At 63.4% G+C, this 14,319-nt stretch overlaps 1 protein-coding gene across 4 annotated transcripts in view; it reads left to right on the plus strand.

The window, feature by feature from the left end:
• MYT1 (myelin transcription factor 1) overlaps nucleotides 1-14,319 on the plus strand; it is a 102,376-nt gene that overhangs the window by 72,263 nt on the left and 15,794 nt on the right. For all 4 annotated transcript variants that reach the window (XM_030841598.3, XM_060284284.1, XM_060284286.1 and 1 more), the window contains 8 exons: nucleotides 494-751; nucleotides 3,395-3,549; nucleotides 4,531-4,593; nucleotides 4,708-4,776; nucleotides 9,044-9,106; nucleotides 9,435-9,518; nucleotides 13,166-13,387; nucleotides 13,962-14,053. In XM_030841598.3, the coding sequence (XP_030697458.2) occupies nucleotides 494-751; nucleotides 3,395-3,549; nucleotides 4,531-4,593; nucleotides 4,708-4,776; nucleotides 9,044-9,106; nucleotides 9,435-9,518; nucleotides 13,166-13,387; nucleotides 13,962-14,053 (1,006 nt within the window). The remainder of the gene's footprint in view (nucleotides 1-493; nucleotides 752-3,394; nucleotides 3,550-4,530; nucleotides 4,594-4,707; nucleotides 4,777-9,043; nucleotides 9,107-9,434; nucleotides 9,519-13,165; nucleotides 13,388-13,961; nucleotides 14,054-14,319) is intronic.

Consider the following 14,319-nt stretch of genomic DNA (forward strand, 5'->3'; position numbering starts at 1 on the left):
GCAGAGAAGGGGGTTGGGATTTGCAGTCAGGGGCACGTGCTGCCTGCACGAAGGGGGCTCAGCAAACCCAGGGTCTACTAGGTGATTCCCACTCTTTCCTCTTCTCCCTCCTGACCGTTGACCCTGCTGGGCAGAGGCATTGGATGGGTCCCCTCCGAACTCTGTGCGCTGTGCCTAAGGGGGCCCAAGTGGCTGTGCACACGTGTGTTCCCATATCTCGCCGAGTCTAAGGGCCCTGTGCGTGTTTTTGGGCCCACACGAGCTGCCGTGTCAAGGGTCTAGTTTTCCAGCGCTGGAAGCCTCAAGGCAGTGGGCACTGTGGCCCACATCAGCCTCAGGACGCTGTCTTCCCGCGTAGGCTCTTCTCTTCCTGTTTGGGTCTGCTCTCTTTGGAGGGAGACGCTGTCTGGGCTTCCGGTGAGCTGAGTAAGGGACCAGAGGCACGCGTGGGAAGGGGGTGGGGTCTGACACAGGCGGTACCTTTGCAATGCAGGCCACGGACATCACGGTGGATGAGAACGGAACCCTGGATTTGAGCATGCACAGACACCGCAGGCGGGAGAACGCTTTCCCCGGCGGCGGTGGCGGCCCCGGCGTGACCTCACCCGATGCCTCCCAGGGCCAGAGCATCACTGCCCCCAGCAGCTCCGTGACCTCGCCCCAGTCCAGCCATGCCTCCCGCCAGGACGAGTGGGACCGGCCCCTGGACTACACCAAGCCCAGCCGCCAGCGAGAGGAGGAACCCGAGGAGGTGGGTCCTGGGGTCCTGAGCCGGCAGAAGGTCGAGCAGGCGCTGGTGGTCAGTCTGCCTTACCCGAGGGCGGGTGTGAACGCGCTTTCGCTCCAGGCAGAGCCTCCGTGTGTCCTGCCCCTTTCCACCCAGGGTCCTGCGCCCTTCGGGCAGCTAAGCCCACCTTCTTGGAGGGGTTTTCACCATTGGGCCAGTCTGTGGCCTTGTCCCCTCCGAGAGAGAGGTGGCCTTCTCGCCTCTGCAGAATCACTGTTCGGCACCAATGCGGTTCTCCGAGAGCACGGGGAGGAGAAGGGCTTTTGTTCAGACCCCACGGGGGATGATTCGGGAGTGGCTCCGAGTTCCTCGTTTCTGTGGGCCTCCCGCCGGACCTGCTGTGTCCAGATCAGGGACACCCAGAGCTCTGGCAGCAGCCTCTTCTCACTGTCACCAGGACACTCCAGGCGCCTGGCTCCCTGGACGGAGGCAGGAGAAAACTCCTGGCCTCAGAAGCCCCTTGGGTGGCCAGCGGCCAGAGTCCCAGGACAGTACTGCCTGGTGAAGGGCCGCACACCAGGCTGCTGTGCTGGAGCTGTAGTCTGGGGGCAGTGGAACACCCCCTTCCCAGTTACTCCACCCAGCTGAGATGGGGGCTGATGCAGGGCTTCTCCCCAGAAGAGCCTCCCGAACAGCAGGGCCCTGCTCTGAGGGCTCAGACCAGGTGGCCTCTGCACAGTGTGGACAGGCCTGTGGGTGCCCCCCCAGCCCTGCCCTCCTTGCCAGCCCCCACTCCCAGGAGGGCAAGGGGGGCAGGTCCCTGTGCAGGAGTACGGGGTGGTGAGGGTCCCACCCTCAGGGCCAGCTAGGGCCCCTCTCTCTGCAGGCTTCGCATGCAACCCCACTTTACAGAGGAGCCGACTGAGCCCCAGGCCTAGGTCTTCTGCCTCAGTCACGTGGCTGCAACTCAATGTCTGGCCTCAGAAGAGGGACACCTCTTCAGAGGGAGCCCCCAGGGGAGGGAGGCTGGCTGAGGGTGCCCACCCGGGGCCGGCAGGAGGGCCTCTCCCTGGCTGGTGGGCCCCGCCTTCCTGTTCCTGTTCTGGGCCACCAGCGTAGCGTCCCCACGTCTGCTGTCACCCTATCCAGTTCTGCCCCCCGGCCCCTCCTTCGGCTCCTTCCCTTTCCCTGCCCCTTTCTTTGACCCCCAGCTCAGGCTGGCCTCTCTGGCCACGCTGCCCCTGCCCCCTCCACGTGCCCTCTGAGCATCCTTCTCCCCTCCCGGGACTGTCATGCCCTCTGTGGATGACCCTGGTCTCAGAGGTCCTGTGGTCCCTGGCCACAGAGGCCTGCCGCTCTGCCCCATGGTCGACAGTCCACTCTCCAGCAGGAAGCCTCAGCTGACCCCCAGGCCCTTCCTCTCCTCCCCTGTGTCCTGGGCACAGATGCCCACGTCCTACTGGGTGACCCCCCAGAAACACCTCCTGCGTCAGGCCTTCCCAGTCCCTCTACCATGGCCCTGGATTCCCTGCTCAGACTCTCCTTCTAGCTCTGTCCGAGGCTCCTTGACCATCCTCGTGGGGCTACTGCCCCACTCTTCAGCCTTGCCTCACCCAGCTCTGGCAGCAGCCCCGCCTCAGGTCCCCCAACACCCCAACACCGCTGGCCCCGTGTCTAGGGGCCTCTGGGACGCTCCCTGCTCTGCAGCAGCCTCTACCCCTATGCTTCTGGGAGGCCCCCGCTTCTCCTGCAGACTGGGCTTGAGTTGAGGGGCTTCGTCCACCCAGCTGCGCCTTGTTCAGTAACAGTACCAGTGGCGGCAGTGACCTCGGCGTGACACGGTGCCGAGGGCCCTTCCTCCTTCCATCCCCAGCCGTCCTGGGAGGGGCAGCTATTCTTGCCAGTTGAAAAGTGTGGCGCCCAGGAGGTCGGACAGCGTGCCTGGGACGCACAGCAAGTACCAGTCCTGAGATCTGAATCGTGATCCCCCACGGGGGTAGTGGTCTGCTGCAGCCTGACCTGGAGGGCACTGACCTTCCTGACTCTCGTGGACTCCTTCCCTGCGCCCAGACGCAGGGACTGTCCCTGTCCACCCCCTGCACCACAGCACCCTGCCCGTGGGTGGCGACTCAGCACGTGCAGGCCCCGCTTTTGAGGCCAGAGTGCTTATTCGGTGCCGGCTGCGGCCAGGTCGCCGTGCCAGCTGGGGCTCGGTGGGGCCAGATGGTCCCGAGGTCACGTACTCTGTGCGTCGTGCCGTCTCAGCCTCGTAGCATTTCAACAAACACGTCCTCAGTGCCACTGCCTACTGAGCGAGCGCATCCCCAGCCCCAGAGGAGCCGCCCTCGGCGTACACTCTGGCGTGTAGACTGCAGCCCAGGGCGGGTAGTGGGAGGTGACCCACCTGCCTGAGTCCGCGGAGGGCGTCAGGAGCCGTGGTGCTGGGCAGCGCCCGGGTCTCCTCGTTCCCGGGCAGCTCAGGAGCAGTGGCTGAGGTGAGGCAGCACCCCAGCCCCTCGGGGCACCGTTTCCTGTGTCTTCCTCCTGCTTCCAGAAGACAGGAGACTCCGGAAGATGCCTCTGAAAGGCCCCTCTCCCTCAGCCCCCGGGCCGGGCGCCCGGCCCCCCGCCAGCCGGTTAAAACCTCTCCCTGCTGGTCTTTTGCAGTCAGAGCCAGCAGCCCATTCTTTTGCTTCTTCTGAAGCAGATGACCAGGAAGCGTCGGAGGAGAATTTTGAGGAGAGGAAGTACCCCGGGGAGGTCACCCTGGCCAACTTTAAGCTGAAGTTTCTCTCCAAGGACATAAAGAAGGAGCTGCTCACGTAAGTCCCCACCTTGGGCGGCAGGACCCCTCAGGGCACCTCCACGGCCCTGAGAGGAGCTCGCCTTGGCGGGAGCGCCCCGTGCTGACCGTCCTGCTGGCCTGGCTGCCTTGGTGGGCAGAGGCTGGGCCTCCGCTACTAGGCCCCTCCTGGGCCAGGCAGTGGGGGAAGGCGTCCTCTCACCCCTGCACCACGCGGGCCTCTAACCCACTCCTTCAGGCTGATAAAGAGTGAGGGCAAAAGCCCCCGTCTGGCCCACAGAGCAGACAAGGGCCGAGGGGAGGGGACCGCTCCCGAGCGCCCGCTGCGCTCCTGGCCCTCGCGCCCAGGCCTGAGGTGCGCTCTGCCTTGGGCTCCATGACCTCAGCTCCGGCAGCCGAGTCAGTTTAACCAGGTGCCACTGGAGAGGGGGCGGCTACTGGTAGACGTGCGCTACCCCACGGCCTTCTGGCCGGCCCCCACTAAGAACCACCTTCCCTAGGGAGCGTGAGAGGCCTGGCCCCTGCCCCTCAGGTGATCCAGCCCCCACCGATGCTTAGAGTCTGTTCCTGGGGTTCCTCTTCCTGCCCCGAACCCCGCCAGCTTCCAGCTTCCTCCTGCCCTGTAGCTGGCTCGCCCCAGGATGGCTCTGGTCTCGCCCTCGGGGAAGGCCCTGCCACGTCAGGGAGGGGCTCCCTGCACACCCATCCCCCAGCACGCACACGTGTGCACGCACAGCACGTCTGCTTTGGAGGCACCCCGACTTTAAGCTGAGCTTCACGTGGGTTCCCTTTGCTTCTTGAGTTAAGTTGCGTGGGAGAAGCTTGTAGTCGGAGAGGCGAGGGCCCGGCCCTGCGGGCTGGTGGGGACGAGACGCTCCTTGGCTTTCCGGTGAGCCAGAGGCAGATGGCAGCTGCCCTCTCCGAGCGGGCTCAGCCTGGGGGGGCGGGCCTGGCGGGGGGGCCTCGCTCTCTGTTCTGACGCTCTGTTTCCTTTGTCCAGCTGTCCCACCCCCGGCTGTGACGGCAGCGGCCACATCACTGGGAACTATGCTTCCCACCGCAGGTTCGTCCCCCACTCGGGTCCGGCCCGGCCTGGGTGCTGCGTGGTGGGTCTTCCTCCTCTGCGCCTCTGCTCCCCCTCTTGGCTCACCCCGATATCCCATCTCTTCTCTTTCAGCCTCTCTGGTTGCCCTCTTGCTGACAAGAGCCTCAGAAACCTCATGGCTGCCCATTCTGCTGACCTCAAGTATGTCTGCCCTCCCGGCCTCCCGTCTCTTGGGTGGCTTCCTTGCTCTGCTCACTCCTTCCATGAGGCTCCGGCCAAAAGCAGCCTTCTGCGGGGCTCTGGCACAGGCCGGCCCCAGCCCGAGGCCCGGGGCCGTGGGGCCGAGAGGCAGGGCCACGGAGGGGCTGATTCTGCTTGGCTGTCGCCGCTGCTGCCTGTATCTCCCTGCTCTGAGCGCCGCTGTCTGCCTGCCCCCTTGGGCCCAGGGCCGCTACGGGCTCCCGCGCTCCCCTCTGAGGGCCGAGGGCCGGGAGGGCCAAGCAGGGGTAGGGCCTGGCTGCGGCTCGTGGTGGCCCGGCCCGTTCTCTCCCTCTCCCGAGGAGCCCTGCCGGGCTGTCTGGCCTGCTTTCCTCCTGCCGTGGAGATTCGGGAGGAGTCCCGAGTTGGCCTTGGCTCGTACGTCTCTCCGTGGCTCGGGGCTACAGGCCGTGCAGCTCTTGCTAAGTGAGCTGGATGCTGGTGACAGCAGCGGAAACTCTGTGCGCTTCCCTCCTCATGCAGCCCCTTCCAGCTGCTTCCGTCTTGGCCCCTCGTGCCCTCGCCCCCACGCCTCTCCTCCGTGCTCACCCCTTCTTTGGCTGTGCCCTGTCTCTGCTCCCCCTGCCCCTGACGTCTGGGCAGGGCCGCCCTGTGGCACCAGCCGCTCTCCTTGATGGTCTTGTTCAAGCAAGGAGCAAGGACCCAGAGGTTTCCGGCTCTCAGCGTCCTTGCGGGGCTGGACCCGGGGCTGTGATTGCCTTTGGTTTCATGCCTTGAGCTGAGCTAAGCCCTAAGCCACAAGGCGCTGGCTCTGGGTTTCCAGGCTGAGCCGAGGTTGTGGAAGGAGGGGCCCCTCTTGGCCCCTCAGGTCGCCCCCTGTTCAGGGGGTTCCTACCGCCCTCGGGCCTCTGTGCTGGGGGTCGGAATCCAGGCCGGGTTTCCCCGGCCCATCCCCGTCTGAGGCCAGAGAGGAACTGGGGCTCTGGTGCCTCTAAGGTGAGGAACCACGGTTGCCGCAGGCTTCTGGCGACCTGAGCTGACTCGGAAACGGGGCAGGAAGCTCCAGCTCTCTCAGAGGGTCCGGTCCTGCCGGCCTCATTTCTGTGGCTCCGGGGAGCCTGTCTGGTCCTAGCAGCCGGGAGAAGCGTGGCGTTGCCTCTTTGACCTGTGGGGCCTTCCGTTCCCGCAGGCAAGGCTGGGCAGGGGTCATGGCCAGAAGCGTCTTTCTGGGAACTATCGGCTTTGACACCTGCATGTTCTGAGGCTCAGCTCATCATGGCAGCTTCACACGTGTGCTCACTCACCCCGTGTCCAGCCCCAGAAAGGCAGTGAGGCCCTCAGTCCTGTAGGTTCGACGCACTCTTCCCCACCGTCCTCTTCCCGCTTTCCTTCCTCTCTTCTTTTACCATCTTTCTCGTGATCCTTTCTCCTATTATCTTTTCCAATTCGACTTGCTTTTCTAACTGATCAGTTTTCATGGTTTTCCAGTTTGAAGGCCTGCCTGGGTGGTGGTGGAATTCTAGAAGTGACCACACACCCTCAGTAGCCCTTTTCCTGCAGAGCCGTTAGTCAGGGCTCCTGGAAGGAACACGCAGGCTCGGTCTGGGTCCAGAAATGTGGCCGACAGGGAGGGTCAGTGCCCTTCTAAGACTGAGAGCCTGTGAAGAGCTGTAACCCAAACTTGTCTGGAAGTTAGCGATGGAAGGTTTTCCTCGTGTGAAAGCAAATCACTCCCTAACTCCCTCCGGCGCGCTTCTCTCCCGCAGGGCTCCTTCCGTGGAGCGTGCTCCGTGCTTCTCGCGGGCCGCAGTGTGGGTGTGGCCTGGCTCCCCCATGCTCCTGTCTCCTTCCCCCGCTCGGTGGGGGTTTGGCACCCTGCTCAGCCTCGTGGCAGTGCCAGCTGAAGGTGACCTGTCCACGGGGGCAAAGGCACCTGTGCCTTGCAAATGAGTCTTTTTTGGTGGCCCCCATCAACACCTGGTTGGCAGTGACAGTTGCAGACGACGTGTTTTCTGTGTTTTAATCAAATCCCAAGGGTGTTTGTTCTTCCCATCCACGTGCCCAGTGTGGTCAGGAGCTGGGGACTCGGCTGCCTTGGGCTGCGCAGCCCACTTCATGTGTGGGCGTTCAGAGTGCAGCCACACAGCCTGCAAGGGCGTCATGGGGGAGCTCTGCACGGGGTAGGGGACAGCCCCCCGCCACCCCGCCCCGGCCACGGGACAGGGCTGGGGGTGGGGTGACGTCTGCTGTGCACCAAGCGGCATGGATTCTTCGTCTTGCCCAGACAACGCACTCAGAACAGAAGGTGGGAGGGTTCCTGGAGCTGGCCCTGGGGTTACCCGGGACCATAAGAGTGGCCGACGCTACTGGCGCCCAGAGCACACACCTGCTTTTCCAGCCATGTGACGTCATCCTCTCTCGGACAGGACTCTTGGGGAAAAGCCGTTACATCAGGCCAGCAAGGAGGGTGGGGCTGCGCCGCCTTCCTGGAGGGCCCCAATGTGCATGTTGTCGCTGAGTCGCCTCCCCCAGACCTGAGACCCACTCACAGGCACCACCAGAGGCTGCAACTCGCAGGGGTGTCACCCACAGACCAGAGCTGTGCTTATGGCCACAGAGGCCTGGGACTGCCGTGGACCCGCCATCCTGGCCACTGCCTGCAGCGCCCAGCTTGTGTGTTCCGAAGCTGCGAAGGACCAGGAGGGAGCAGCAGTGTCCTTCCAGAGGGTGTCACAAGGCCCGGGCCTCAGCGCAGAGAGCCATGTGAGGGACACCCTGGTACCCTCCGTGCGGCCCGGAGGGCCTTTCTGAGCAGCTGGCGCCCTGGGACCGCGGGCCACGCAGAGACGCAGAGTATCAGAGCAGGAGGTCCCAGCAGCTGGGGTTCATTTGAAAAGGGTGATGCTTACCTGGACAGAGGTGGTGGGTGGTTTCCGTTAAAACACAAAAACCTCTTTGCCCCAGATGTGGGGGCTGGAATGTGACCACACGTGATGGGCGGGAGGTGTCCCAACCTCAGTGGGGTCTGAGTTACCCCAGAGCCCGACAGGAGGGAGATTGACCCGTTGGCCGGCTGCCAGGCCAGGGAGGCGCTGGTGTGTGGCACTTGGGGCAGGGGTGAAGAGAGGGGCCAGGAAGGAGGCTCCTGGGCATCTAGCCCCCCCGTGTTGGTGTGCCAGCCTGAGATGGGCGGGCAGTGTCGCCCGCTGACGGCTGCCGGAGCCTGGGCGCGAGGGAGCCCTCTGTTGATTGACGGGCCGCCCGTGTCCTGCCCCGCTGGCGCTCGGCCCTCTGTCCTTCTGGGCCCACGTTTGTGCTGAGGAATGGCCTTGGCTCCACAGTTCTCTCTCCTTGTGAGGATGGAGCCAGGAATGGCAGATAAGCACCCAGTGAGTGCCAGCCTCTCCCGATGCAAGCACCGAGGTCCTGCCGGGTCCATTGGGCGAAACCACGCCCTCACGAGGGACACGGCACAGGCGGCAGATCCACCCCGGACGAGGCCTCCTGAGGACCCACCTGCAGGATCGGGTGCTTTCCCCACTGACGCCAGCAGGAACGGATTCATTTTTCTTCAGTGGACATTCAGGGAAAAAATAAGAAAACCCAAGCTGGTGTATCAGAGGGGAAGTCTTACCTTCTACGTGATACATTCGTCAAGCACTTGGGGTGCACCCAGCTGGGCTTCTGTGCTTTGTTCCTCCCCTCCCTCCCCTCGGCCGGTGCCAGCCATCCCTCGAAAGCCCGCGCCCGTGTGAACTCGGCGCTCACCAAGTAGGACTCACGCCCCGACGTCGCCGCTCCTGGGGGTGGCACGTCTCAGGGGCTCAGTGCCGTCTGTGCGTGCTCACGACGGTGGCAGCCCTGGTGGGAATAGGCCGTCTTCCTCCAGCAAGCTCAAGGAGGATGAACCGGTCCTAGGTGTGACGTTTGCATCCTGAGCGCTTGTTTAAAGGCCCACATGTGTTCTGGAACCTTCTAGTCCAGCCTGGTCCTCTGCAGGAGGCTGAGTCAGGAGCCCATCATCCCGCAGTGGAAACGTGCTCTCCTCTCCGCCCCCCGGGGCCCCCTTGGGGAGCGTGGGTGGCCAGGCTCCGAGGCCCGGAGGTCGTGGCAGCAGGCCGGCTGGGACACACGTGGCCATCTGTGAGACCTTAGTGGGTAGACGACTTGCAGGGGGCTGAGTACAGAGGCGTCTTCTGTGGCCAAGTGACTTCCGCGGCTCTGGTCCCAGCTCCGCTCTCCTCCGCAGGTGCCCCACACCCGGCTGCGACGGCTCCGGCCACATAACGGGGAACTACGCATCGCACCGGAGGTGAGCCTGCCGTGCCCTGGGTGCCAGGCCGGAGCGGGTGGGGACAGTTTCCTCCTCAGACGAAGTTCCAGGCTCCAAGTAAGACATTAACGTTGCTGCATCCAGAGACGGTTTCGTCCCTTTCGTGGGAACTGCCAGTGTTCCCAGAGCCTGACCAGGGCACTCTCTGACCAGAGCTGGGGCTCACGGTGCCGCCTCCTGCATGTGGCCCCGCTGCCGGGGCCGCCGGGGCTGCTGGCACAGGGCTTAAGGGGAGGGGTGAGGCGGGGGTGTGTGAGGCGTTGCGGTCCTTGGACCACTGTGGCATTGTTTCCTCTTTCAAAACCAGCTTGTCAGGCTGCCCTCGTGCCAAGAAAAGCGGAGCCAAGGCTACACCCGCAAAGGATGACAAGGAAGACCCTGAGCTGATGAAGTGAGTCCGGGCCCTGCCGCCCTCTTGGCTGCCGTGCAGACTTGGGGTTTTCCGGCATTTTTATAATTTTAAAAGCTCCTTCTAGATTCTGTTTGCATTAATATAGCTGTGACAATGCCCACTTTTACAGACGTGCTCGCACTGTGCACGGGGACACCTTGCAGGCGGGAGCCGTGTGCACACGCACCCGTGTGCGTGCGCGGGCTCCTGTCTGGGCTTCTCGGGTTTGCGGCGTTTGACGGGCCGGGAGAGGCAGAGTGCCCTGCTGCCCACGCACCTGGGCACCTGGGCGTGGACCTCAGGGCCTGGCAACCCTCAGGGCCAGGCACTCACGGGCATTGCGGTCTGCACGGCTCCTGGCCTGGTGGGAAAGGTCAGGTGCAAAGAGTCGAGGAGGAGAGGGTGGTTAGAAAGACAGCAAGTCTCTGAACCACGTGTGCGCGCTCCCACACCTCTGAAGGGAGCTGACGCGCAGTGAGGGAGCCTGGGAGGGTCACCTTGAACTGGGACCTCAACAGTCCTGTGGGGAGGAGAGAGGACATCCTGGGCCTTAAGTGATCGGAGTGCCTGAAACCCTCTACGGACCTTCTCACTGGGGGTGCCTGACATGTCATGAACCCTGACCCAGACCCTGACTCGCCTGGTGGGGGCTGGTATCGCTGAAAACTGATCCTTCCGGGAGGGACCCCCCGAGCTCCCCACTGGCAGGTGGGGGCAAGGCTGTGCCACAGGTGCAAACAGGGTGACCCAGCACCCAACTTGCCCAGGACTTTCAGAGCTGACGCCAGGTAGAGCAGGCAGCGGGTGCCCCCAGGCGGGTGAGGGCTGGAAGGGAAGGGCTCTGGCTGCCTGGTGGCTTGGCTGGGGCAGGGCGCGCAGTTGCACGGGAAGCAGGTCTGCCCTGACTGTCAGGAACGGCTAGACGCTCACCTCTGTGGAGGGGATCAACCTGGCCCGAGGTTCCGTTGCTCCTCCCGGGAGCTCACCCCAGCTGCTTGGCCACCCAAACATCTGCTTGGCCACAGAGGAGGGGCCTAATAAGGCAGTGGCTTGTTTATTTAATTTACACAGTAAGACTGTAATGAATGCTAAATCGAAAACGCAAAATCCATGGTTGTTGGTATTGTGAATGCTGCCTACTAAATGAGAGGGTGGAGAAAGAATATTTTTTCTTCCGAGAACCTAGGCATTTGCCTGTGATCGTACAGACGCATCGCTGTTACGGGTTTAGCAAGGATCCTGCTGGTAGGGATGATAAATGACTTGTGCTGCATTTGCAAGCGATGAGAGTCAAGATCAGCGTTTTTCAGGTTAACGGGGAAAAGCGGTTTTCCTTTCCCTGATGTGCTGTCAACTTTGCTTTACAAACAAACAGCAAGATTCTGCAGCCAAGCGGAGAATGTGACTTGTAGAAACAGTTCACCATTTACAGGATGGATGGAGTTTCTAAGGGCTCCATGGCAAGGAGAGGGGGCCGCCCACTTAGCACCTCCGTTTTGTAGGATCTCCTCCCTAGCCATAGACTAACCGTATTTGTAAGTGACGAGCATCTTAGACAAGGGCAGGTGGCCGCAGACACCTCAGTCGGTGCGCCAGGCCCCGCTGCGTGGCGTGACTTGGTCGGCCGGCACTGGCGTGGCTGCGGAGGGACCCGTAGAGGAAGAGCTCCCTCCTGGGCGTCTCGTGTCTGCAGCGTTTGAGTCGGTCAGCACGTTGCAGTAAATCCCTTTGGCCACGACTGAGTAACTGACCTAGACAGTCTGTGGAGGCGGTGGGGGGGATGACTTGGGAGACTGGGATTGACACATACGCGCTAATATGTGTAAAACAGATAACTAACGAGGACCTGCTCTATAGCACAGGGAGCTCCGCTTCGCTCGCTGTACAGTGGAAACTTAACACAACATTGTAAAACAGCTGTACCCCAATAAAAAAAGAAGAAGGAAAGTCTGTGGAGGTTCCAGCGTGGCGGGGCGGGAGCTGCACATCCATTGCCCGTGGAGAGGCCTCGGCTGCCCCCGGCCGCCCTGGCACCTGACCAAAGAGATGTGCCTCTGACCGGGGGTCCCCTGGGTGTGCCACACGTCTTAACATGAGGTCACCTGGCAGCTCTGAAGATTTGGACCTGGGGTGTGGAGGGAAAGACTCGCAGAGTCACCGTTGACATATCTGAGCCACTCACCACGAGGGCAGTTGCTGGGAAACCCCAGCAGCCCCTCCTGAGAAGACAAGGGTTTCGCAGGGAGAGCGGGAGAGAAGCGCTTAGATTCAGCTGGTGACTCTCACTTGGCCTCTTGATCTTGTAACGTCAGGTACCTCAGGTACCTCAGACGGCCGGGCCCAGTGCCCAGTGGTCCCCCTGGGACCCCACGGTTGGGAGGTGTCCAGGCTTGGCGGTGGACATAGAAGGGAACGTCCCCAAGTCCCCTGCAGGGGCCCCTGGCAGTGACTCCGCTCTGGATCGGCGGCGAAGGTGACCTTGGGCCAGCTTGGTGGACAGCCCACGTTAGGGCCCACGTGGCTGGGATGAGTGAGAAAGGGGTGAGAGCTGAGAAGGGGACGTATGAGGATGGGCCCGGCCGAGGAGGGCGCCTGTGAGATGAGTCCGAGTGTGCGGGCCACGAGGCAGCACGCTGTCCCCCAGCCCTGCCACCTCCCGGGGGCTTCCTGCCTGTGGCGTGTCTGTACCCCAGCGAGCTCTCTGTGAACTGGGTCCTCTGGGCTTGCTGGGTCTGTGGCCTATAGAAAGCAGTGACAAGCGGCCAGTGCTCAGGGCAAGCTCCCAGCAAGTGGCCTCTGGGCTGACGCAGAAATGATGCCGGACCTGAGGCCACCAAGAGCCAGCCCCAGGCCCCAGGGGTCACTGCTGCTGGGGGTCGGGGCAAGAAGGTGGCTGCTGACCCCACAGCCGTGCAGGGGATGTGAGGCCAAGGCTAGCGGGGTGTGTGTGGGGGAGCACGAGCCCTGTGCTGGGGGGGGGAGCGCGAGCCCTGTGCTGGGGGGGAGCGCGAGCCCTGTGCTGGGGAGGGAGCGCGAGCCCTGTGCTGGGGATGTGAGGCCAAGGCTCGTAGGGGGAGCACGAGCCCTGTGCTGGGGAGGGAGCGCGAGCCCTGTGCCGGGGGGCGGGGGAGCGCGAGCCCTGTGCTGGGGGGGGGGGAGCGTGAGCCCTGTGCTGGGGAGGGAGCGCGAGCCCTGCGCTGGGGAGGGAGCACGAGCCCTGTTCTGGGGGGGGAGCACGAGCCCTGTGCTGGGGAGGGGAGCGCGAGCCCTGAGCTGGGGGTGGAGCGCGAGCCCTGTGCTGGGGATATGAGACCAAGGCTAGTGGGGGGAGCGCGAGCCCTGTGCTGGGGAGGGGAGCGCGAGCCCTGAGCTGGGGGTGGAGCGCGAGCCCTGTGCTGGGGATATGAGACCAAGGCTAGTGGGGGGAGCGCGAGCCCTGTGCTGGGGAGGGAGCGCGAGCCCTGTGCTGCGGGGGGAGCGCGAGCCCTGTGCTGGGGAGGCCCCGGGCCTCCTGTGCTTCCTGTGCTTCTCTTGCTCCAAGGCCTGGAGTTCGTCCAGGAGACCCTGGCGTGTCTTAGGGTCTGGCCTGGGGGGGGTGTCTCTGGGCTCCGGCGCCTGGGGCTCACCTCTGACCTTTTTGTGCCCAGGTGCCCAGTTCCAGGCTGTGTGGGGCTTGGTCACATCAGCGGCAAATACGCCTCTCACAGAAGTGCGTCGGGCTGCCCTCTGGCCGCCCGAAGGCAGAAAGAGGGCTCCCTCAATGGCTCCTCCTCCTCCTGGAAGCCCCTGAAGAACGAGGGGCCCACCTGCCCCACCCCGGGCTGCGACGGCTCCGGCCATGCCAACGGCAGCTTCCTCACCCACAGGAGGTGACTATCCCAGCCTCCCTGCCCCTGCATCACCCAGGAGGGCCCCAGCTGCGGGGCTGTGGGCAAGGCTCCCAGGGAGGGCCAGACCAGGGCTCAGGTGTAAATGGTAGTTTCTTGAGGAAAAAGCAAGACCCGAACTGCTAGCCCATTCATTCCACAAGCCATTACTGAAAGTCCATCAAGTATCAGTCTCTGGAGAACAAGAGGACACCAGCCCCCCTGCAAACCAGCACATAAGTTAAATACCTAGTTTGGTGAAGGATGGTACACACTGCGGGGAGATAGCAGCAGGAAGCGGGTAGGAGGTCCTTTCTGAAAAGGTGGTGTGGTGCTTGCCCCGAGCCGTCCGAGGAACAAGACTTCAGGGCAGTGGCTTGAGCTGGGAATGGCCTGGGCTGCTGAGGACTGAGGGAGCCTGGGGGCTGGAGTCGGGAGCGAGGGGCACCGGGGATGAGCGACGACATTCCAGACAGGATCCCACCAGGCCGCCAGCTCTCGCTGGGACATGTGACCTCAGACTGGCCCGTGGTGCGTGAGCTTGCCCTGGCTTTTCACGTGTGACCTTTGCTTCCAGCTTGTCCGGCTGTCCCAGAGCGACCTTCGCTGGAAAGAAGGGAAAAGTCTCAGGGGATGAGGTTCTCGGCACGAAATTCAAGACGAGTGATGGTAAGGCTGCCCTCCTGCAGCCCCTGCACGTGGTCTTTGCGGCCAGAGTGGGCGGGTGGCACTGGCGAGAAGTGGGTCGGGAAGCAAAGCCGCCCTGGAGCGAGTCGCGGTGGGGACAGAGCTCTTGAGCTGAGCCGCCGGCCCTCCTGACCTGGGCTCAGAGCCTCTGGCTGCCCTGTGCCCTCGCGTGGTCGTTACGGCTCTAACCTGGGGGCTGGTGAGCCCTGCTGGCCGCGCTGGAAGCCATAGTGTGGGCCTGTGAACTC

Source organism: Globicephala melas, chromosome 15, assembly GCF_963455315.2.
Source record: "Globicephala melas chromosome 15, mGloMel1.2, whole genome shotgun sequence".
NCBI classification, from domain to species: Eukaryota; Metazoa; Chordata; class Mammalia; order Artiodactyla; family Delphinidae; genus Globicephala; species Globicephala melas.